Source organism: Raphanus sativus, chromosome 5 (assembly GCF_000801105.2).
Source record: "Raphanus sativus cultivar WK10039 chromosome 5, ASM80110v3, whole genome shotgun sequence".
Classification (NCBI taxonomy): Eukaryota; Viridiplantae; Streptophyta; class Magnoliopsida; order Brassicales; family Brassicaceae; genus Raphanus; species Raphanus sativus.
In genome coordinates this window covers 26,178,865-26,204,148 of record NC_079515.1, presented here as the reverse complement: position 1 = coordinate 26,204,148, position 25,284 = coordinate 26,178,865, and the positions used below count along the sequence as shown (strand labels likewise).

The 25,284-nt window shown below is 35.4% G+C and overlaps 4 protein-coding genes and 1 long non-coding RNA gene across 6 annotated transcripts; 2 read left to right on the top strand and 3 right to left on the bottom strand.

The window, feature by feature from the left end:
* Positions 1-228: 228 nt before the first annotated feature.
* On the bottom strand, positions 229-851 carry LOC108859593 (uncharacterized). The gene has a single exon (XM_018633502.2). The coding sequence runs from the start codon at positions 750-752 to the stop codon at positions 471-473; it is 282 nt and encodes a 93-aa protein (XP_018489004.1). The 5' UTR covers positions 753-851; the 3' UTR covers positions 229-470.
* A 1,680-nt stretch (positions 852-2,531) lies between these two features.
* On the bottom strand, positions 2,532-4,636 carry LOC108860883 (uncharacterized). Its single transcript, XM_018634734.2, has 5 exons — positions 4,389-4,636; positions 4,136-4,292; positions 3,655-4,007; positions 3,435-3,501; positions 2,532-3,284 (listed from the first exon to the last, which is right to left on the bottom strand). Exons 1-5 carry the CDS (start codon positions 4,634-4,636, stop codon positions 3,276-3,278), a joined length of 834 nt encoding a protein of 277 aa, XP_018490236.2. The 3' UTR covers positions 2,532-3,275.
* Positions 4,637-4,664: 28 nt separating this feature from the next.
* On the top strand, positions 4,665-7,504 carry LOC108861217 (pentatricopeptide repeat-containing protein At3g57430, chloroplastic). The gene has a single exon (XM_018635046.2). The coding sequence runs from the start codon at positions 4,733-4,735 to the stop codon at positions 7,388-7,390; it is 2,658 nt and encodes an 885-aa protein (XP_018490548.1). The 5' UTR covers positions 4,665-4,732; the 3' UTR covers positions 7,391-7,504.
* A 2,610-nt stretch (positions 7,505-10,114) lies between these two features.
* LOC108860576 (uncharacterized) lies at positions 10,115-10,815 on the bottom strand. Its single transcript, XR_001950715.2, has 3 exons — positions 10,637-10,815; positions 10,464-10,551; positions 10,115-10,348 (listed from the first exon to the last, which is right to left on the bottom strand). It is a non-coding gene; the product is annotated as an uncharacterized LOC108860576 (long non-coding RNA).
* A 4,654-nt stretch (positions 10,816-15,469) lies between these two features.
* LOC108862173 (villin-3) lies at positions 15,470-23,634 on the top strand. Of its 2 annotated transcripts, none has more exons than XM_018636221.2 (25): positions 15,470-15,618; positions 15,774-15,799; positions 16,861-16,965; positions 17,115-17,214; positions 17,384-17,452; positions 17,551-17,787; positions 17,878-18,055; positions 18,185-18,317; positions 18,436-18,595; positions 18,675-18,825; positions 18,921-19,021; positions 19,112-19,270; positions 19,661-19,729; positions 19,806-19,874; positions 19,959-20,096; positions 20,273-20,401; positions 20,548-20,695; positions 20,875-20,885; positions 20,960-21,100; positions 21,195-21,320; positions 21,681-21,743; positions 21,911-22,012; positions 22,512-22,728; positions 22,853-23,037; positions 23,124-23,634. In XM_018636221.2, exons 3-25 carry the CDS (start codon positions 16,910-16,912, stop codon positions 23,235-23,237), a joined length of 2,856 nt encoding a protein of 951 aa, XP_018491723.2. In that variant the 5' UTR covers positions 15,470-15,618; positions 15,774-15,799; positions 16,861-16,909; the 3' UTR covers positions 23,238-23,634. The 2 variants fall into 2 exon arrangements, with proteins under 2 accessions (XP_018491723.2, XP_018491724.2); XM_018636222.2 differs by having other exon boundaries at positions 15,774-15,803; positions 16,864-16,965.
* The last annotated feature ends 1,650 nt before the right edge of the window (positions 23,635-25,284 follow it).

The window sequence follows — 25,284 nt, the reverse complement described above, 5'->3', positions numbered from 1 at the left end:
CAGAATCTTCGGATGTGATTCAATGAATGATCGAATTAATAATTGATATTTTCTGATTCCCAACTTTATTGGACATATATATGTATGGGCTAAAACCAGTGGGCCACATTTGAGATCTCTCTATTCTTAAAGATCCGACAAGAATAAACGAATTGCGAATAATTTAAAAGACGCTTGCAGTCGCCGTAAGCAAAGGAATTATTCCAAAGGGTAAAGAATCATTCCAAAAGGCAAATAACTTCGTCAATAAATATTACGAGGGGTTAAACCAAAGATGCAGCAACCTAATACCGAACCAAGTCAAACAAACAAAAAATAATAATAATCAAATTTTCATCAACATCCAATAGTTTTGGAATCCAGAGATGTTTTAATGTAACATCAAAACCTCACAAGAAACAGTTTTCTCAATCAATAACGTAACCAAATGAATATGTTTTTTTTTTTTTACTTTTTTGTTGACAAATCAATCAAACAACAGAGAACAACAAGAGATCTCTGGCGTCTTCATACACCTGAGAAGACTTGACACCGCAACCAGCACCAGTTCCTGTTCCTAACCCACCAACCAACACCGTCGAATCTTGACCTGACCCACCCGTTACCCCACCTCCGATTAAATCAGTGACGCCGCGACGGTGGTGGCCGTCAGAAGGAGGATGGTAATAGAGACGCGCTGTCTGAGGACAGTGAGAATGAAACCTCGCCACTATTCTCACGCCTAGATCCAACATCTCCCCGTACTTTCCCATTTTTTGAAGAGCTTTTATTTTTTCTTCTCTTTCTCTTGAAGAGAGAGAGAAGGATATAGAGAGAGACGAGAGAACGATGGAGAGTTTTTCCAAGTCGAGTCAAATTTATAGGATGCAGGAAAAGCGGACCAAGTCTTATCTCGAGGGTTTCATAGTTATTTCCTGTATTTTTTCCTTGTCCCTACGTTTTTATTGTATTTTAAATGTGCCCCTCCTCATGTCTGTTTATTATATATAGTAATCTTACTTACCATAAGTTATTAAAATTAGTTGTTTAAAATTCATGATAAATTATTATTTCCATGAATGGTAACATATTAACTACCAGATAAATAGTACTCCTTCCATTTTATAAAATTACATATTTTAGAAAAAAAAATAAACACAAAATCTTATTTGATACATTTTCAAATCCATATTTTATTTACTAATCGCAGACTTTAAAGAATTTAACTGTATTTATTTGATTTTTATTGGTTTAAAAATTACGGAGAAAAGATAATCATAAAAAATTATGTATATATAGATAAATTTAATATGTTTTATTAATATGTATGAAAAATCTAAAATATCTAACATTTTGAAACAGAGGGAATATAAAAAAGTATTAAATTGAAAATTATTGAAAACCGTTGGGACTCTATCTATTTATGAAACTAATGGGTCGATATTATGGGAAACTGAAAATTTCATTCTAAGATGTAAATTTAGCGTTTTTGTTTTTAAGGGAACTGGTTTAGCGTTTCTTAACGTTTGTCTTTCTATGTTTTCTAATAATTAATACTAGGAAATTAACGAATCCGCGTTACATTTGGTCGTCACCATAGCAAACAGTCGCCGCGTATTTTTGACTTGCTGCAATACCGCAAAAGTCGCTTGAGAGTTAAGCGTTTAATATCATCCGACTATTTTGGACTTGCTTTACTTTTTGGACTTTAAATTCGTACCGTATGAGCGTTTGTTAGTAATATTTCAAAAGTAATTAACATAACACATGACAGGTTCCGCTATTGATCTATAAAAACTATTACAGCAAATTATACTAGTGTCAACTGAATTTGATTTTTGACGCATATTAATTTGGTTTGTATATGACTATTAATTGGTTAGTCAAAAAAATTGGTCAGTTTTCAATTAACTGATTTAGGCTAGTTTTTTCACGAGAATGTATAAATATATACTTATTTAACTATCAAAAAGTTACTAAATTTTTATTTAACTTACCTATGTCTGAAATATGACATTTGAATTACTTATAACTTAATAAGGGAAACTTACCCTTCCTCAACTTAATAAGGGAAACTTACCCTTCCTCCTTTGTTTCTTTTAGGTAAACAAATCAAATTGATACTTCACTTGCCAATTTAATTGATGATTTGCCATTAATGAGAGTAATTAGATTTGTCAACAAAGAAAGTTAGATTGGATTTTTATAAGATTAGTCGAATTAACTAACTTTGGCTCTACCTTTTGTAGTTATTTTTGGGTAGGCAGTGTAACAGGAACAAAACTTAGGTTCACCCCCTAAGGTGAACTTCTATATTCACCCACCAATAGGAATTAGTTGATTGAGATTTGATATCTTTTAAAAAATGAAACCAAGTAATAAGAATTTAATGAAATAAAATTATGTTTTTAGATAAATAAAAAATAGTATCAATCAAAAAAAAATATTTTTTTAATATTGATAAATCCGTCAGAAAATACTAAACCCTAAACCCTAAATTCTAAACCCTAAACTTTAAATTTTAAATACTAAACCCTAAACCCTTGGAAAAAGCCTGAACCCTTGGGCAAATCCTATACCCTAAACCCTTAAATTTAAACCAAACCTTAAATCATAAACTAAATCCTAATCCCTAAACCCTAAATCATAACTTCTAATACTAAACCCTAAATCCTAAATTCCAAAATGGTTTATAGCTTAGGATTAAGAGTTTATGATTTAATATTTGTCAAAGAGTTTAGGGTTTTAGGGTTTCGTGTTTAGAATTTAGGGTTTAATATTATGGTTTATGATTAATGGTTTAGGGTTTAAGATTAACGATTTAGGGTATAAGATTTGCCCAAGGGTTCAGGCTTTCCCCAAGAGTTTAGGGTTTAGTATTTAGAATTTAGGGTTTAGGGTCTAGTATTTTTTTACGGATTTATCAATACTAAAAAGAAATATTTTTTTTATAATTGCTACTATTTTTATTTATCTAAAAATATAATTTTATTTCATTAAATTCTTATTACTTGGTTTCCTTTTTTAAGAGATATCAAATCTCAATTAACTAATTCCTATTGGTGGGTGAATGTAGAGGTTCACCTTAGGGGGTGAAGCTAAGTTTTGTTCGTGTAACAGAGCCCACTTATAAATTCTAGCGATCTATGCCATATGTATATCTAGCCATCTACAGTATATGCATATATAGAGTTTTCATTTCCCTTATCAGGACAACTTAGACTGTATATATAACCATAAGGTTGCAGAGGGATATAGTATAACTCATACCTGCTTCCAGCAACGTCCTAGTTTTTTCATGCAATCTACAAAAAAAAATAAGGAAGCAAAGATAGCTATGATCATTTATCATAAGGCACATTATGTGTAGCCTTCAAGTTTCAAACAGTTTGCAGGGTATTCAATCAAATAATCTCATGTCACAACAAAGAATATGAAAAAGTCGAGTTACATACCTTGTAAATATAAGGATCAAGTGTTCCTCCTGTGCCAAACCTCTTCACTTCCTCCATCTTCAACAACCTTGCACCAGTATAGCAAACTTCATAACTATCTTCGATTGGCATAATAGGCTTGAAAACACATTGCTAATTCATGGATAAAAATTAAAATGTTTTAACAAGTATGTGTTGTGATAGTGTATGTAGCATGAGAGGAAAGCTGTGAAGTATATACATTCTGAGAGCTTTGCTTGTATCTGGTGTGTTGCCAAGAACCTGACGGATATCAACCTCAGAAGCAGAAGAAGCTGAGGAAAGAAACTCCAAGATGTCTTTTGCTCTACGCCGTATAGAACTCGACCTGCTACTCTCATTCTTCTTCTTCTTCTTCACGTCTACTCTTACCTTCTCGTAACTTTTCTGGTTTCTAAGTTTGATTCTGCCTGCAGTGGTGGTAACCTCGCTGGAAGCAGTTGACAAGCATGACGACTCTTCTTTGGAATCAAGAGAGCATATGAAGAGATTACACACAGAGTTCACGAAGTTGAAAGATCCCCAAGTGACCTGAGAACGGCGTTTTCTTGCTATCTACGTAAAATGTCAGAAAAGCTAATCAATCTAACGTTCCCAGTGTTTCAATCTTCATACGATCTAGAGAACAACAATCCACACGATTACGATTACTCCGAAACAGAGACGTGATGAAGAGTTCGTACCTTGAAATCCATGAGATGGAATAGATCTCTTCCGCGATTGTTACCATCGCTTGATAGAGCCGATCCGCACGATCCCGATCGCAAACTCAAGCTCAGATTCGAGGTTCCTTCGTCACACCACTTGCTCTCATAGCTCGATTCCTCCACAGATCTCGACCTATGATCACAAACAAGGAGGAATACTTTCACAGATCTAGATCGCGATGCTCGTAGTTAGCTCAGAAATTGAAACTAATCGGTTGTGCTATGCGACCTTGTAGGTGAGATGAACACCGGCCCATAGGAAAGGAGGAGGAGAGAAGAAGCAACCGTTATCTCCGTCGTAGAAGGAAACTCCATCATCTTCTTTTCTAGATTGGCTTCCGAACGAAGATTCCTCTGAGTTTCTGTCAGTGGCGGGATGATATGATCCGTTTGAATTCCACTCTCTCTCTCTACTCGCTCTCTGTTTACTATACCAACGGGCAGAGGAAGACCAAAAATAATAACTATCGAGCCCATTAATGGCCCATATACGTTCCTCACTGTCACTGAGTGTCACAGAGGCCGCACAGAGATGATGTGATGATACGACGCCAATAACTATATCCCAGAGTCATGTCCTCCTCTTGCCTCCACTTTCTTCTCCCTCCCGTATCTCAACCGCTTCCGTTTTCCCGCCACAAACCTCGTTACCTTCTTCGCGCCACACAAACCTCTTCCGCAGCAGCACTAGCGGAAGTCTCCGACGCCGTCTTCGATGGCTCCCCTTCGAAACTCATCTCTCGGTCACTCTCCCCGGAGTTTTGGATCGATTCCCTCCGCTCGAAAGTCCGATCAAATCTCCTCCGCGAAGCCGTCTTGACTTACATCGACATGATCGTTCTAGGCATAACGCCCGACAATTTCGCCTTCCCCGCTTTGCTGAAGGCCGTCGCCGATCTACACGACGTGGATTTGGGGAAGCAGGTCCACGCACACGTGTATAAGTTCGGATACGGAGTCGACTCCGTGACCGTCGCGAACACCCTCGTGAATTTGTATAGAAAGTGCGGAGATCTCGGCGCTGTGCACAAGGTGTTCGATAGAATTACCGAGAGAAACCAGGTCTCTTGGAACTCGATGATTTCTTCGCTGTGTAGTTTCGAGAAGTGGGAGATGGCGTTGGAGGCGTTTCGGTGTATGTTGGATGAGGACGTTGAGCCTAGTTCGTTTACTCTGGTGAGTGTGGCTATCGCTTGCTCGAATTTGCGTGTCTCTTCGGGTTTGTTGCTTGGTAAGCAGGTTCATGGTTATAGTTTGAGGAAAGGTGAGTTGAATTCGTTTATGGTGAACACGTTGGTGGCTATGTATGGTAAGCTGGGGAAGTTAGGGTCTTCTAAAGCCTTGCTTGGGAGTTTTGAAGGTCGTGATTTGGTCACGTGGAACACTGTGCTGAGCTCTTTGTGTCAGAACGAGCAGTTTCTCGAGGCGTTGGAGTATTTGAGGGAGATGGTGTTGAAAGGTGTTGAGCCGGATGGGTTCACTGTTTCGAGTGTTCTTCCTGTGTGTTCACACCTGGAGTTGTTGAGGACGGGGAAGGAAATGCACGCCTACGCTTTGAAAAACGGTTCTTTGGATGAGAATTCGTTTGTTGGGAGTGCTTTGGTTGATATGTATTGTAACTGCAAGAGAGTGGCGAGTGCTCGTCGTGTGTTTGATGGAATCTTTGATAGAAAGACTGGCCTTTGGAATGCTATGATCGCTGGGTATGCGCAGAACGAGCATGACGAGGAAGCGTTGTCTCTGTTTATTGAGATGGAAGAAAGTGCTGGGCTTCTGGCTAATACAACCACAATGGCAAGCGTTGTACCTGCCTGTGTCCGTTCTAGTGCATTCTCCAGAAAAGAAGCGATCCATGGTTTTGTCGTCAAAAGAGGTTTAGGTGGAGACAGGTTTGTGCAGAACGCGTTGATGGATATGTATTCTAGGCTGGGGAAGATCGATATCGCCGAGATGATATTTAATAAATTGGAAGACAAAGACTTGGTTACATGGAACACCATGATTACGGGTTATGTATTCTCAGAGTGCCATGAGGATGCGCTTCTTCTGCTACACAAGATGCAAAACTTTGAAAGAAAAGCAAGCCAAGCTGATTTGAAACCTAATTCCATCACTATGATGACAATCCTTCCCAGTTGTGCTGCACTGTCAGCATTAGCAAAGGGAAAAGAGATCCATGCTTACTCCATCAAGAACGATTTGGCAACTGGTGTGGCTGTAGGAAGCGCTTTGGTTGACATGTACGCAAAATGTGGCTGCCTCCACATGTCGAGAAAAGTGTTTGATCAGATTCCAATCAGAAATGTCATAACTTGGAATGTCATTATAATGGCTTATGGGATGCAGGGAAACGGGCAAGACGCCATAGATCTGCTCAAGATGATGATGGTACAGAAAGTAAAACCAAACGAGGTTACATTCATCGCAGTGTTTGCAGCTTGTAGCCACTCAGGGATGGTGGATGAAGGATTGAGAATATTCTACAATATGCAAAACGGATACGGGGTTGAACCTAGCTCAGATCATTATGCTTGTGTCGTAGATTTGCTTGGAAGGGCTGGTAGAGTTAAAGAAGCATATCAGCTCATTAACACAATGCCTCTTGATTTCGACAAAGCTGGAGCTTGGAGTAGCCTCCTAGGTGCTTGTAGGATTCACAATAACCTAGAAATTGGGGAAATAGCTGCGCAGAATCTCGTTCAGCTGGAACCAGACGTAGCTAGTCACTATGTGCTACTTGCTAATATTTATTCATCAGCAGGTCTCTGGGAAAAAGCAACAGAGGTGAGGAGAAAAATGAAAGAGAAAGGGGTTAGAAAAGAACCTGGATGTAGCTGGATCGAGTACGGAGGTGAAGTACATAAATTCATTGCTGGTGATTCATCTCACCCGCAAAGCGAAAAGCTCCATGGATATCTGGAGACGTTGTGGGAGAAAATGAGGAAAGAAGGATATGTCCCTGATACGTCTTGTGTGCTTCACAATGTAGAAGAAAATGAGAAAGAGGTTTTGCTATGTGGACACAGTGAGAAGCTAGCGATTGCGTTTGGGATACTCAACACATCACCGGGTACTGTTATTAGGGTGGCTAAAAACCTCAGGGTTTGTAATGACTGTCATCAAGCTACAAAGTTTATCTCAAAGATTGTTGACAGAGAAATCATATTGAGGGATGTTAGGAGGTTTCATCATTTTAAGAATGGAACTTGCTCCTGTGGAGACTATTGGTGAAACTTGATTGTATACCATTTATCTTCTTTCTCCCCTTGTATAATACTGTAAGTGCTGATTTTTGTATAATTCACAGTTGATCAAATAGAAAACTGATTTTTTATTACTGACAAAGCTATGATCACCAAAACAAACAACCGGTAACAAGTTAATATTACTTTAAATGAACGACCGTTAAGACTAAATATGATTAGGCTAGAATATATTCGAAGTATATATGTGGATTAATTGACTGCATGATCAATGAAAACGGCCAATTTCTAATATATCTTTTGAGCTGTTATTGTATGACATTCGTGATGAGTTGGCTTTTGTATATACTAGATTCGATCTCCGCGCTACGCGCGGATAAGTGTTGAATTTAATTTTTTTTTTAAAAATGAAAAGTTTAATTTTTGCATGAGATTAGAATAATATTTTAGTGGTGATAGATATGGAATGCAAGTAACTAACAAAAAGAGCAAAATAATTAATTAAATAACGTAAATAATGCAAAAAAACTTCATTTATCCTGAAGAATAAAGTATGTAATGTGGTCCATATTAGAACAACTTGAAATTGACAAAAATCAAAACAATTATCTTTATTTAAATGGGTATGAAACAATTGCTATCAGAAGTAGATACATACTTGTTATAGCTGAATAAGAATTCTTGCTATGTCTTCAAATGAATGCCCCATCGTACATTATTAATTTGTTGATTTTTTTCATTTTTATAGGAGGACATTTTGATATTGTTGGAATTAAAGCATTATAATTAAAATATAATACATGTGTGGGATAGAAGCTCTTTGAAGATCTCTTTGTATATAACGTTTTTGACCTTGAGCTGATGTGAATCTTTGCTTTTAATGATGGTTAATCTCGCTTTGCTTGTGACACGTGAGAGAGCAACATAAAGTTGACCATGAGAGAACACGGGTTTGGGCAGATACAATGTGACCTATTTTAAATTCTGGTATTGGCTTTTGTTGATCGTCGTTGCATAACACAATCTGATAGGGAATTGCCGTCAACGTAAAGTAAACGGTAGTTTTGTCTCTTCATGCAAGAAAACAATTCTTGGGATCAAGACCTCTTTTCCGATGTGCGATCCGGTGATAATTATTGTCTTCAGAAGGCGATCGCCTACGTAAGTTAGAATCATACGGATACCATTGCACAATCCCTTTCTTTGATTTATGTTTCGTAGAAGCATAACTGAAGTACCAACTTTGAGAGTGAGCTTATGCGATGGCAGCCCTGGATATTCCAATGAATTGAGGTACTCAACAGTATATAGTGTATCATTCTGATCTGATCGAGGATCTAATATCTCAAAACTATCAGAGCTGAAGTAGTAAGTGTGCTGTCAGAGCTGAAGTAGTAAGTGTGAAGATGGATAAACAGCAACGATTCTACCACTTCAAACCAACCTTTAGCAATAGATGCGTTGCAGGAGTTGTGTAAATTCTCTGTTTATATAGATTTCGTAACTTTGTAAAAAATGGGTATTAAAAACGTTTTAGATCCAAGCCATATTTTCAAATATGTAGAGTTCATGGAATATTGGTAGTAGAAATTTTCTATTGATAAACATGAATAGAAGTAGAAATATATTTGTGGTGTAATAGATAAAACTCCAAAATTTTCTAAAATTATTTTTCTCGTTTTTGACTTATTTTAGGTTGACGTACAGTTGTGGGTTTGCAATCATGGTAAATTTAATTTCTGAGATTTAATATCCAACTTTAGGCTTTCGTTTACGGAAATTTGTGTTTGCAGAATTTAATTTTTTTTGTTGGTCTTAATTCCTAAGTAGAGCTTTAGGATCTTTGGATTCCTAATAATAAATTTAGATGTCAAATGATTTGAACATGCATAAATCCCCATTAATTATAACGTCAATTTTTAACACCAAATTTGGCTACAATTTTACTTATGCACACCTTGTCATATGATTGATACACACATTCGTTTTTTTTTGTCAACATACACACATTCGTTTAAACCTGGATATCAGACCAGTTTGAAATTTAATCAGACAACACGAGTTTAGGTTCTTATATTTCAAGAACTAATTTTTGACATACATTTGAAGAACTACTTTTTTTTATTAAACAAAAAAAGAACTATTTTTTATACATACATTTCCTTTGGATGTTTTAGTTCCTTAAAACCTATATAAATGACTTTGGTTTGCAGTATTGATATATCCAGCTAATAATATAATGGTAATGTACTCTCACGTATTGATTTTAGAATACGATAGTTACCTAATAATATAAGCAAATTATTTTTTGATGTGAACAATAAATAGATTTTAGTATATTACATTACAGGTACTGATGTGGGGATAGAGTTAGAGTAAATTAAAGTAGGTGACAATTATTTTTAGTTTATATACTCTAATTTCAGCCTATCAAATAAAAAATTATTCTGTCTCATTTATTCTAAAAATGAGAAAACAATAAAAACAGAGTACATCTTTTTTTTGTCAACAAAACAGAGTATATAAATCAAATTTAATGAAATGAAATTTATTTTTCCAAATTTATTTATATTATCCCTCTCATTTTCACCATATTTTTCACCTTTTTGCTCCGTTATATAACCACACTGTACATATGTTCTGAAATCTATATTGTACTGTTTTAACATGGAAACTGATGACTTCTTGTGTTTATTTATTGCTTTTATCTGACTCCGATAACAACATAGAAAACATAGTTAACAATCTTATCTTTATTATCTGAGTTTCTCTATCGCAATTGAACATGTTAGATGACATCATAATTTGTTTACATGGTTTTGACCAACTCATGTTTACAGAAAACCGGTCTCACTAAAGTTTATTAAATATTTGGCAAACAACGCATTTGTGTATTTACCATTATTGCACTTCAAAAACCGCTGCATCTTACACTGAAAGGAGGAGTGATGGAACCAGCATATATTCTAATGAAAAGAAACATTACCTGGAACAAAGTAACATCCTTCTGAGTGTTATCTTGAGAGGGAGTAGAAGTAAAAACGTCTCAATGAGTTACTGCAGTGTAACAAAATCTCCTAAGAGGGTCTTAGAAACATTACATGGAACTGCTTAATAATGGTTAATAAGCCCAGCTATACTCCCTTTATTTGTAGCATCAACGACTGCTTCCTCACTGATATTGAACAGCTGCAACACAAATCCTTCCATTGGTTAGAAGAGAGATAGAGAGAGAAATACATAACAGTGGAGATAAATGGGAAATAGTCTCAACTCATATAGCATTCTTTCCTTCTCTCAGGTCTGCAATGGTAAGTCTCACCTATTCCAGTCTGCATTTAAGAATCTGAAACAAAATATTGTTTCTCATCATTCTCTCTCAATAAAAAACAGACAAACCCCACATTCATAGATAATTCTTCTTGCAGAAAGGCCCCATCCATGTATTACAGGTCTACAAAAGAAGACCCGATAAATTTCTGTTCTCTGTGGCATGAAACATACATGTAGATTGAAATCTCTTTAAAACATCAGAGAATACTTGCCTGCAGTGTATACTTGGAGAGAGAGCTTATTCTTGTTTTGGTAACTTGAGTGTGAGAAACCATGTTCATTGCTGCAAGTTTCAGTCAAATGAAACCGACCAACCCGGTTGCTTGTCCCTTGGATTGAAGAGGCAGGAAACCGAGCAAGAATTAGATCGCAGAGAAGGAAGAAAATATAAGAAAAGCAACGCAGCTCTTAAGACAGGGTGAGATTCATTTCATGGCATGGAATAAAAGACAACAACCTCGGTGCTATGAAGGCTGCACCATGTGGTCTTGCTTGAGAGCTTGTTGCAGCTTTAGTACCTCGTACTGTTGTTATGGCATAAGGTTCACTACTTGCTGGAGCAATGTTGGACAGAACATCCGGGTAGAGAAGTGCCTAGAGAAAAGATAATCAAACACAGAGCAAATATAATAGATTTAATTAAGCTTCCAAATTATATGATCAATCTGAAGAGAAGCACTTTGAACAAATCGAAGAGACTAATCCTAGACAAAACACAGACATATAAAATATTGTATTGATATTACTATATCAAGTATACTTCTTCCTAATTGTCAGAATTATTCTAAACTAATTAGGTCCACAGATAACAGAAGGAGATGCCATGGTGATTTACGCCATAGACTTTTGTCAAGAGAACTAATAAAGAGCTTATCTTTGCCTTAGGTGAAACCGTGAAAGTCTAGTGATCTCGTGCAACAAATTCCTGTTACCATCAAATTCTCTGCAACACAATATAAATATGTTAATCGTCAGCTAATGTACTGGAATAAAAAAAAGGCCGAGGTCGTCATAAGCTGGAGATCTAACAGGAGTAAGCCTGCATATATATCCAAAGAGTATAATTTAGTACGTAAGATCAGAAAATTCAAACCTGTGATAGCGCATCCTACACCAAAATCAATAACTGAGCCAACGAATTTTCATTTTATCTGAGTTACAACCAATAGGTTCAATCACAAGTTAACAAAAAAAAAATTAAAAATCATTCTTTGATCCATAAAGCACACAACTTTTTGTATGTACAGAACCAACCAAAAATAGTAGAGAGTAACATTACCAAAGTCATCGAGCATAGAAGGTAACACCAGCCTCTCCCAAAATCTCTGTTCAAGAACAAAATTTTTAAAAAGTTTATTTTTGAAACATGAGTTGCAAACTTGGCAGATATAACACAAATAAATGTCGGAAAAAAATAAGAACACAAATAAATGAAAGCGCGACATTAAGATTTATATGTAGTAGTGGTGGAGGTGATGGAAAAAAGAAACCAAGGAGGATTCTAGATATGGGTTTGCCGATGATTTGCATGTATGTTGCTAATGAATCGAGAGGAAGCGTAACAGAGAGTGATGTTTCCAATGACTCAGGCTCCGGATTTTCTTGGATCGAGTCAAATATGTAGTTGCGTAAATCAAAGCGGCATTCGACGAAGAACTTCGTCCTCTGAGGATAAAAAGAACACAAAAATTAATCGGTCTTTTCAATTTTTTTTCGAAGCCCATATGTAATTTCGGTTCAAGCCCATCAGACGAAAGACAGCAATAATGTGGAGGTTTGCTGGTTTTTGATTGGACGGAATTAAAGTGATGACGTGGATACGGTTTCCTTTGAGGTTATTTACCTTTTAATATAGTATGATGTTATATTAAATATCATATATTTTTATTTAATATAAGTGTAAGTACTTAACGGTGTATTATCATGAATATAGACGATGATCGTCAAAATTCTAAAGGCCTCCTTTTGGATTAGGGCTTTGGGCTACTTGATTGTTCTTCATTATGTGTTTCATTAACTAAATGGGATGATCCCCAAACACTAAGGCCCAGTGCTTGTATCTTTTTCTATTTCTTCTGCATTTTAATATGAAAGCCATTTGCAAAAAAATGAATATAGACGATGATAGCGCCAACCCTTAACATTGTGAAGATATCAAAAAGGTATATAAAATTGGCTGAGTTTACTTGGTCGGCACCGGCGTACCGACCGCCATCACCTAATGCAAGTAATAAATAATAATACACATGTTTTCTTTTTAATACCTTACAAGTCAAGCCAATTCTCAAGAAAAAAGACATAGAAGTCTAAAACTATACCAATCATGATGTGTATTATAGAGATATCTGAATATATCAAATAATAAATACCACTATATACATGTGACGTTGAATGTTCCACTCCGAAACAAAAAAGAACTAATAGAAGCTTAAAGGAACGATAGCCCCACGGCCCCCACCCATGTCCTCTGCTAAGATAATCAAATATGCGAAATGGACCCAATGGTCGTCATGAAATGATGAGTTTTCTTAAACAAAAGTTGCTGTAGTATTATTTTACAATATGTTTGTGTTGACTGGATGAACTATTCTGAAGATTACCGGTCCAAAAGGATTATTCAAAACTTTTAAATATGTTGAGAATAATCAAAACATCAAACAGTACCATAAATTTTCTTTAGCGGACTTATGATTTTGTTTAGTTATTTGTCAATTTCAGTCTTGAATGTTTAACAACGTATGTTAGGGAGATAATTGAATCTATAATCAGTGAAGCAAAAAGGAAAAAACAACACTAATCCATCATGGTTAATCATTTTAAAGTTCGATACTCTCTCACCAGCACAATAACATTTTTAACACTCAAAATAGAAATATAAAATAAGGCCCAGTTCAACGATTCGATGAACCATGTATCATATCATTTTTTAACTCTAAATTTTATTAAAATTTTCGTAATGAAAACATCATGGATTACAAAATCTGGTAGAAAACCATTTGTCATATTATTTATTTATTTTCTGTAAAATAGTGAGTAAATTTGAAAATTAGAATTTTAGTTTGTAAGACTCAAAATTTAAGATTATAAAATAGTAAAAATGATTTAAAATGTAAGATCATGTGCAATTGCATAGTCAGCTTACTCCTAGAGCTGAGATTACATGTGATAAGGTAAAATTTGAAACAAGATATAAATTTGTTGGTTTGGATTCAATTTTTCTCACAAACTGAATTGTCATTTGATTAACCAAATATATAGCCATGTTTTAAATTTCAGTTGAAAACTGAGATCCGATTATTTGTTAGTATTGTATTCTTAAAAGATTAGTTAAATTCCGGTCTAGTTATTTCTATCAATAATACATACACTAGATGATAACCGCGCCATGCGCGGAGTGAGTTTTTTAAAATATGTTGTAGTGAAATATTACAATTAGAATGAATCTTGTTATCAAGATTTTTTTTACATTTGATTTGGGGTGGACATTCGGATACCATTTGGTTCAGTTTAGTTTGGTTCGGTTCAGTTATATTTTGATTTTTATGAGTTCGATCCGGTTCGGATCTGCGGGTTCGGTTTGGATTTGGACTCAAATAACTCATTTTATTTTTAAAAAAATAAAATTCGTATATACTTTAAATTTCTCAAAATATAAAAATAAAAAAATTATTTATAACATATAAATGTGTATAATGCAAGATAAAATACTTAAACTTAACATAAAATTTGGTTAGCTTCAATATTCGGATAAGAAATCAATAGATATTTGAAGTATTGGTATTTTGAGTATCATTTAACTATTTTAATCATGTATTTTTAACTATTTGTAAATATTTTCAAATATTTTGGACAACTTAATAACATTTTATATATTTTTAATATTCTTTTAGATATTAAATTCTAAAAAAAAATAATCTATTTAAGTATATAAATCTGGTTTCGATATATTCGATATCCGAAATATTTCGTTTCGGATCATGTTCTGTTCTAAAAAATATCATCTTAATAACATCTTACAATTTTTGGTAATTTATAGACGTTTTAAAAAATTCAAAATATAACATATATGAAAACTCTATTTTTAAAAATATGTTTAAGTGATTTTTTTTGATAATATTAATTAAAATAAAATGTAGAGGATACAAATTTTTTTATCAAATATTTTTGATTTGTAATCATTAATTATCATATATACGTTAATCATATTAGGTAATTTCGTAGCTTTTTTTAAGGAAATAAACTTACGTAGCTTTTATTTAAGGAAATTATTTAAGATTATTAATTAATATGATAATTGGTTTAATAAAAAGTATAATATATATTTATATGGACTAGCCTATTTTTCTAAAGATTTCTGAGAATCATCCTAATAATGACACGTGGCTACAAAACATGTTGTAATGTTCCAGAATTAATATATAGGGGATACATATATATATATGTTTCAAAATAATATATATTTTAGAGTTTTCACATATATTAAATTTTGACTATAAATATATTATTTTTGTGATTGATTATTTTTTGTAATTTTTAATATCAAAATTCAACAAAAATAAGTAATCTACTCAAAAATTTATGATTTATAATTATTATCTAATTCAAAATTCATCTAAATGTATAAAATATATTTATATTTTTAAAATATTTCTTAATGTGCTTGGAAACTGAGGAAATATTTTTTTTTTGACCAACTGAAACTGAGAAAAAATAAATTAAATAAAACATCGATAGGCATAAAAATGAGAAAAAACAATAAGGGAAAGCCATCAGGACCGGATCTTTATCCGTCTCTCGTCTTTTCCTCAAACCTTTTGGTCTGCTTCATCTTCGTCTTCCACGCCTCCTCCTCCTCGTCTACACATACTGCAAAAAATCTATAAATCTACTCAGGATAAAGCAAAAGCCAAACAATTAAAAAAGGTATAACAATATTAGAAAAAGAAGAGATACGCTTAGCTAGCTATAAACACAGCTCACTTCTCCTTTCTAATAATAATTCAATTTCCTTTTCCTTTTTTTTTTCTTAAATTTTTTTTATTGCTGCTGATCTCTCTCTCTCTCTCCCTCATTCACAGTGCTGCTCGGAGATCTATCTATTCAGGTACGTCGGGAGTTGTATAATAAATCAGCTGATTCGCAATTGAATCGGTTTGCTTCGTGCTTGATCTCTGCTTAAATTGTTTGTTTGTTTTTAATCTAGTTATGGTGTCGTGCATCTTGGGTTATGTATCAGCTTTGGTTATTTCTTGGGAATCGGTTTAGTTAGGGTTTTGATCACAAGTAGCCATAGGAAGTTGATGAAGTAGTACACTGTACACTCCTGAGATTTTGGGACCTTAGGCAAATTTAGTGAACATTTGAATTAAATTATAAGTTTTTTTTTTACAAATTTGGGGCCTATGTTTCTATGTAATTTTCTTCAAAAGGCGGCTTTGCCTAGAACTAGCCCTGCTGATCATCACATGGAGGATAATATTTCGTGATCTCTAGCTACCAAGATTTGACTTCAAAACTAGCCTTAGCCAAACATTGAATAGAAATATAGAATATATATTTTATCTTGACGAACTATATTTTTTTGCTTCATGCCTTGGAGTATTCTTATAACGTGTGGAATGCTTGAGATCCCCATGGAAATAAAATTAAATATCTTTTTAGAGCGTTGGTACTGTAAGCGGTGGGGAAATGTATGGCAGAAAGGAAGATTTGATTCATTATTCGTCAAGGCTAGTCTTTGTAAGAATTCACTGTATTGTCTTGTCTCTTCTCATGTTATGAGATGTATCATTTACATCTGATCTTTTAGCATTACATCAAACTTCGTGTGTTGAGTGGATTTTGGAGTGTATGTGGATTCTTGAGGCAGGCCTTTTCTCTGATACGCACGCATAGCATAACGTCACCACTATGTCTTGTTTTCCAATTAAGAATCCAAGAGTGTGACACTGTTCACTTTTGTAATATATTTTCTCCAAATAACGATTAGCCTGAATTTCCTGAATAATTGCAAGAAAATAGTGAATTCTAGGAGGGACTTGAGTAGTATATGCAACGCCAAGAAACTTAATGGTTTCATAGCATTCTCTCCAATCGCAGTTTCAGCTTATTAAACAATCTCTTACCTTCTTATATTTCCCCCCACTTGTTCTATTTTCTGGGCAGGAGTTTAAGTATTTTCACGTGAAGGACGAGATTGCCAATTATATGCAAAATGTCTGGGCCAACAAAAGTATTGGATCCTGCATTTCAAGGAGCCGGGCAGAAACCGTATCCTTTACACAATCTTTGTTTCTCCGTTTTGCTTTAATACTATGTCAAGATAGCAGTCTTCTGTGTATCTTTGGATGCACTAGTTTTCTTGATACTGTTGACATGTTTCAGTTATGTCTGAGGTGTTGAACTTTAACATTTATTAGAGGGACTGAATTCTGGAGAATCGAAAACTTTCAGCCAGTTTTAGTGCCCAAATCTGAACATGGAAAGTTTTATATGGGAGATACTTACATCGTCTTGCAGGTTTGGGATTTCTTCCACTGTTATTTCCCCCTCTTTATTTATGCTAATCATAGGCATATTATAAGATAATGACTTGATATTGGCTTACAGAACAGGAGAACATGCTTCCTTGTCTGATCATATGTATAAAATATAGTTTATATGCCCTTTATTATTTTCACATTTGCAGACAACACAGAATAAGGCGGGTGCTTATCTATTTGATATACATTTTTGGATTGGTAAAGATACAAGCCAGGTATTTGTTTTCAGATTATTTTTTTGGTCACTCTAGCATGTAGTGAAAAAAACAAAGATGAATCTTCTTTGCTACTAATCTGCGATTGATGATTCCAGGATGAAGCTGGAACAGCAGCTGTGAAGACGGTTGAACTTGATGCAGGTCTCGGAGGCCGAGCTGTCCAACACCGTGAAATTCAAGGTCATGAATCTGACAAGTTCTTGTCTTACTTCAAGCCTTGCATTATACCGCTAGAGGGTGGTGTCGCCTCTGGATTTAAAAAACCCGAGGAGGAGAAATTTGAAACCCGGTTGTATACGTGCAAAGGGAAACGTGCTGTCCACTTGAAGCAGGTTTCTTTTTCTGCAGATTTCTGGAAGTGATGTACTCTCTTTACTGGGGTTTTTTACTATGTATGCGAGCTTATATGTCTTCTTGCGTAGGTTCCTTTTGCTCGCTCATCACTGAATCATGATGATGTGTTTATCTTGGACACCAAGGAAAAGATTTATCAGTTTAATGGTGCGAATTCAAATATCCAAGAAAGAGCTAAAGCTTTGGTAGTCGTCCAATATTTGAAAGACAAGTTTCATGAAGGAACTTGTGACGTTGCTATCGTTGGTAAGTTTTATTGACTCATATCTTCTTCTTTGCCTTTTGTCCAGTCAATCAAGTAGTAGTTGGATGCACAATATATTTGTACACAGATCAGGGTACTCATGCATGTATAATAATTTGCTTGCATAACAGATGATGGAAAATTAGATACAGAATCAGATTCTGGCGAGTTCTGGGTCCTCTTTGGGGGTTTTGCTCCAATCGCAAGGAAAGTTGCTAGCGAGGATGACATTATTCCGGAGACAACTCCGCCTAAGCTTTATAGGTACTTGTCTCCCTATTGATTTGGCTCTTCTCTGTTGGTTTTCAGTTGATCTCTGCTCTTAACACTTGATGTAATGGTCTTATTTTAAGAATCTGATTTATTGTTGCCCTTTGTTTAGTATCGCTGACGGTCAGGTAGAATCTATAGATGGCAACTTATCCAAATCTATGCTGGAAAACAATAAATGCTACCTTCTGGACTGCGGTTCTGAAGTATTTATCTGGGTTGGCCGAGTTACTCAAGTTGAAGAGAGAAAAACTGCTATCCAAGCTGCTGAGGTAATACTGGAAGCGTCTAACTTGCTTAGCTTTGGTATACAATTTGAGCATTAGTTCTCATGTTTACTTTCCTCTCCAGGACTTTCTTGCTCGTGAAAATAGGCCAAAGGCAACACGAATAACCCGTGTTATCCAAGGTTATGAGCCCCATTCTTTCAAGTCTAACTTTGACTCTTGGCCATCAGGCTCGGCAACTCCAGCTAACGAAGAAGGACGAGGAAAAGTTGCTGGTAAAGATTGCTTTGATACTCAAATCATTAATGAAAAAAAAAATGAGTGGTTTTGTTTAGCCCTGACTCACTTTGGGTGTTTTGCGATTTTCTAGCATTACTTAAACAACAAGGTGTTGGGTTAAAGGGCCTGTCAAAAAGCACACCAGTGAATGAGGATATTCCACCGCTGCTTGAAGGAGGTGGAAAGTTGGAGGTCTGTTATGTCTCCTGACTTGTTATACTACTATTTGCTAAATATAATTGGTTAGTTTTTATCCGGAAACTCATTGAACTCGTGTTATAGGTTTGGTACATTGATGGTAAGTCCAAGATTCCTTTATCCAAAGATGATGTCGGAAAGCTCTATTCTGGGGACTGCTATCTGGTCCTTTATGCCTACCATTCTGGTGAAAGGAAAGAAGACTACTTCTTGTGCTGCTGGTTTGGAAAGAATAGCATTCAGGTAATTATGAGAAAAGGTGCATCTATAGTGCTCATATTATATAAAGAAATATCTCTATTTTAGTTGGCTATCATTGGTATCTTTTAGCTCCTGGGTTACTAATTGCAAGGGGGATATTATGACATTTCAGGTATTGACTAAGCCGACATGTTTTGGTTAATGTTTGATTTTATCGTCTGTTTGGATATCGACTCGAAAGAGCAAGATGTGCAAAATTGATATCTGTTGTGCTGCAGTTTTGCTCCTTAGTTGTTGCGGGCAACTCTTAGTATCGTATTTTACTTTATAAGCTATTTTCTCCTGACTTTGGAATAGTGCTCGAAGTTCTATGTATATTTCAAAACATCCTCAACTTCTGGCCAACTTAATTTTGTTTTCTCCCAAGTTTAGGAGGATCAAGAGACGGCAGTCCGTCTGGCGAGCACAATGACAAATTCGTTGAAGGGGAGACCAGTGCAGGTACCATATGATCTGTTAAATATAAGCAATGGCTACTAGCACTTAAATATTGTTGAATAACTTGATATTCTTGCAGGCTCGTATATATGAGGGTAAAGAGCCTCCACAGTTTGTTGCGCTTTTTCAACATATGGTGGTCCTTAAGGTATTTCTTTTGATTGTTAATGCAATTTGATTGTTGCTGCAAGACAATGTACTGGTAATTGATGTGGTCACATTTAACTTTTAGGGTGGTTTGAGCTCTGGTTACAAAAATAGTGTGACAGAGAAAGGTTCAACAGACGAAACCTACATGCCGGAATCAATAGCACTTATTCAAGTATCTGGAACTGGAGTTCACAATAACAAGGCATTACAAGTTGAAGCGGTGTGTGTCTACCTTATTTTCTGCCTGGCTAAAACTTTTACACCCTTGCCTATCTATTCGTGAAATATACAATTTACATAAGGATGCTTAGTTGCCTTTCAATTTTGTATTAAGATCACGTATTACTCTAGGTCTACTACTCTATCGCATATCGTCTGACATTTGTGTTTCTGCAGGTGGCAACTTCGTTGAACTCTTACGATTGCTTCCTTCTACAGTCTGGTACTTCCATGTTCCTGTGGCATGGAAACCAAAGTACGCATGAGCAGCAAGAACTGGCGGCTAAAGTTGCTGAATTCTTAAAGGTAGTTTCGAGTTGTATTGTTTTTTCATTTTAGTTTAGCTGAAACTGTCCCAAGTATATGAAGCTTAGAGAAGGATGTTTCTTCGTATCATAGACTCGCAATTCTTTGATTGGTAAATTTGATTATCTCTTTTCCTGCTAAGTCAGCCTGGGATTACTATCAAGCACGCCAAGGAAGGAACGGAAAGCTCATCATTTTGGTTTGCACTTGGGGGAAAACAGAACTTCACCAGCAAGAAGGTTTCCCCTGAGATTGTCAGGGATCCTCACTTGTTCTCCTTTTCATTCAACAGAGGTAATTTACGCCAATCATCAATTACTGGGGTCAAGAATCTTCAATAGGGTCATATTCATTCTTAATCTTATATATTATCTGATAAAGTGGACAATCTTTGATATATATCTTTTGTTGATAAACTCGCATATTCTAACTTTTTCTTCTCTTCTTCTCAATGTGTGAACATGGATCCTCAGGAAAATTCCAGGTGAGAATTTAGAAACATATATCCAACGTCTTTTCTATCAAAACGCGTGCATGGTTTAACATTACTTTACACAGGTTGAAGAGATTCACAATTTTGATCAAGATGACCTCTTGACGGAAGATATGCATTTACTAGATACTCACGCTGAAGTTTTTGTGTGGGTTGGTCAATGTGTGGACCCCAAGGAAAAGCAAACCGCCTTTGAGATTGGCCAAGTAATACTCTTCATCAGTTTTACTTCTGAGCATAAGTTATCCATTGCTTCCCCCTTTGCTATCTTGTTTGCTCATTTATAGTTTTTTTCCGCAGAGGTTCATAGATCTGGCTGGTTCCCTCGAAGGCTTGTCTCCAAAAGTTCCATTATACAAAATCACTGAGGGGAATGAACCGTGCTTCTTCACCACTTATTTCTCGTGGGATGCTACTAAAGCCACTGTAAGACTTTCTGTCCTCGAATATGTTTTGGGTAACTAGAATGAGTTTTCATAACCTGCTAGTTAATTGTGAAAGTTTAGAGAAGGTTTGGGAGCATATACTAATTTAGAAGCAATAAGTTTGTTACACGGTATGCAAATGCCAGTTCTGTTTTCACCAACCTCATAAAGATCTTAATAAGTCAGAGTTAACATCTCTCATTTGTTAAATGACATAAACGAGGAAACTCTGCATTTATAAAGGGACGGAATATTAGATTGGAAGCCGCCAGAACAGGCAAAAATTAACTGCTACTGTCATCGACTTTTTGCAATTTCCACTTCTTTCTCACTAAATTTAGCTTTGGTATCTGTAATGCAGGTGCAAGGAAATTCCTTCCAGAAGAAGGCAGCATCAGTACTTGGTACACACCACGTTGTGCAGGTAAACATGCTTGCTGGGAAAGTAGGAGATAACCATATCCCTGTGTTTTATCTCTAATAGTAGCAGATAAGAACATGTGACGATATTGAAATTGATGCCTCGCTTTCCTAAGTTAATTATATTACATTCCTAAAACGTTGGTATGTAATTTACCCTTCCCGCTGCAGGACCAATCTAGTGGTGGAAACCAAGGACCAAGGCAAAGGGCTGCTGCTCTGGCTGCCTTGACTTCCGCATTTAACTCTCCTTCTGGAAAGACAAGCTCTCCGGTAAATAGTCTAAGCTCAAATTTTGATTGTTTCGACTAGACTCTTTCTGAATCATCATCTATAAATCATGTGACTTTTTCTTGAAGAAAAATTGCTTTGGATCTCATTTTCCACTGTCATCGGTATTTTAAATCTGTGCAAACCTTAAGCTTGCCACCAGATCAAATCCCCAGTCATATCATATTAGAGGTTAAGAATGTAAACCATATTGAAAATTGACATTTTTCTGTTCTGCTTATCATTAACTTGATGACTGAACATGTAGAACTCGGTCAGCATCTTTGTTTCCTAGATTAAAATTGCGTAGCTATGTATCTTTTGAGTTTTCATTTTCCTTTTTTTTTGTTTATTCGAATAAAACTTTGTACAAAGTAGAGCGCAATTAGTTGTTTATATTCTATTTTGTCCTTGTAACTGTGGTATGTTTAGCGAATCACAGCTACTAGTGTTCTATCTCCTCGAACAGTTGACTGAGACTATCATTGCCTTTTAACTGCAGAACCGGGACAGATCAAATGGAAATCAAGGTGGTGCAAGACAGAGGGCTGAAGCGTTAGCCGCATTATCATCCGCGTTCAACTCTTCACCATCATCAAATTCACCTCCACAAAGACCAGGATTGACAACTCGATCGTCACAAAGAGCAGCAGCACTGGCTGCTCTCTCGCAAGTTCTCACTAATGAGAAGAAGAAATCATCTGATACCAGCCCTTCCGGTAAGTTGTTGATCTATCCCATATGAGTTAAAAGATTAAAACATATGTAGATTGTTTGTTTATTCGTTTTTTTGTTTTGTCCTTGGTTTTAAATACGCTGATAACACTGTTTGTGTGGTTACAGCTGAAGCTGAAGATGAGAAACCCTTCTCAGAAGAATCTGCTGAAGCTAAGGAAGAAGAGGAAGTTTCACCTGCAGCAGACGTGATTGCTGAGGAAGCAGGAACAACTGGTGCAACTTTCACTTACCAACAGCTACAAGCTAAATCTGACAAACCAGTGAAAGGAATTGATTTCAAACGCAGAGAGGTGAATCATTTTAGCCAACATTATCCTCTCTTCTTTTTTGAGCATAAATTGTCGGGTATCTTATCACTCTCAAACGGATCTATCAGGCTTACTTGTCTGAGGAAGAGTTCAAGACTGTATTTGGGATGGAGAAAGAAGCATTCTACAAATTGCCTAGGTGGAAGCAAGATTTGCTGAAGAAGAAATTCAACTTGTTCTAAGATATCTCCAGATTAAGTTCAGATAATTGAGAACAAAGGCAATATTTGTCATTGTATTACAAGTTATGTAGTGACCTCAATGCTGCAGCTTTGAAGACAACAACCAGTTCGTTTTGTTTTTGTCTTTATTTTGTTTCTTCCTTTCTTATTGTTTTGGTTTTATTGGGAGTTTCTTCGTATTGTTTTGTTTTTTCAGAAAGAAAAATATGCTCTTCATGGGTGGCTTTGGGTTTGATTCTTCATATTCTCATCACAGTGATGTGTTATTGTAATCATTGATTGGTGTGCTTTCGCATTTTTTTTTGTTGGTCATAACGGTTGTGTGGTGGTGGTTAGTAAATTCTTTGATTTGAATTTCACATTTATTTGATTATTAAAGAACACTTGTCTACTTGTACACTCATGAGTACACTTGAATGGGTATCAGTGTTCAATGATTTTTCATCGATATAGTAGTTTGCTTGCGATGTACTCTCTCTGTACCATTTTTAGTGGTGTTTAAGGTTTCTACACAAAGATTAAGAAAATACAAAATTTTATGCAATTTATCTTGGTTACATAAAATTGCATTAAATAAAATCAGTCTAACCAATAAGAAAAATATGTAGTATTTTGTAATTGGTTGAAAGTTTCAATTGACATTAAATTTTATCTAGAAATGTGAGAACATCACTTATAATAGAACAAAATAAAAATGCTTAAACATCACTTAGAATGGTACAGAGGGAGTAGTAGTTTGCTTGCAATGCTGTTATAGTTATGGTGGTTTATAAAATGTGTATACCTAACAAAACTTAGAGAAGCCTTATTAATGTGTTGACTGTTGAATTTAAATTGGAACTCTCTTTCAAAATCATAATGCAACCAGAAAATAAAGTGATCTACAGAGCAAACAACCACATTATATTGCCTGACCTGGTCTCCACCAAATTGGTACTATATTTCTCTCTTCTTTTTTTGTTTACTGCAACAAAATTGGTTCAAATTGGTTCTTGTCGTTTCGTGTTTTTTTTGGAACTTGACTAACGCCACCCGAATTTTATTGTTTCTCCCAAATTGACCCTTGATATCTCATTTTGACAAAATTTCTCATCAATAGCGTTTCAAATCCCATTAGAATCGAGAATCAATTTAAGAGAGAGAAACACACCAGGAGGGAAGAAACGATCACCAAAATTTAAATACCCCTGAATCCTTTTTCCCACTCTATTTTCCCAGAAAAGAAAAAAAAAGATGATGAAAGATTTGGAGAAGAGAATAGCGAGATTGGAGAATTTACGAATCAAGCAAAAAGAAACAGTCAAAGAGTTCACCAAGAAGTTTACGGAAGAAGAAGATGAGCCGGTTTGTGACGATGACGCCGCCGAGGAAGTATTGGCAAATCACGGTGGAGCTAAGAATACTCAGGTGACTCTCATGCGTCATCAGCTGATTTTCGATTCAATTAGCCTTCATACCTTTTTATTGTCTCTGCTCATGCGGCCAGAGCTTGTTGTTTTGCAGCCTCCAAGTTAACATCATCGTCATCAAGAGAGATTTGATTATGAATAATCAATTCGATTACACATATATTGAATTAGATACAGATTGAGTTAGAGATAGAGAATAATAAATGCATTTATTCAGTTTCATTTATATAAAACTGAGTTTTTTTGTAACTGACAGAACTAAGTTTTTGATAGTTTAGCTATTGTATACTAGTTGTATTAAAATTAGTTATCTATGTCTATCGCATCTATCTTAATAGGTGTGAATACTGAAATCAACTTTTTATTCTTCTAACCTACCTCAGTAGTTAGAATGTACTTAGAATGTACATTATTTATTCATTTTCTTAAGTTTACCAATTTAAACCATTGAACCAATAAACCTCAATTGTTGATTGATATAAACTTCTAGATAATATTCCAATGATCTCATTAGATACATTGATCAATAAATTTCAGATATATATATATATATATATATATTGAAAAATTTTATGTTCTAAGGAGGGTGTATTCAACTACGGCTGCTTTTCCCTTTTTAACTTTTTCTTCTCATTTTA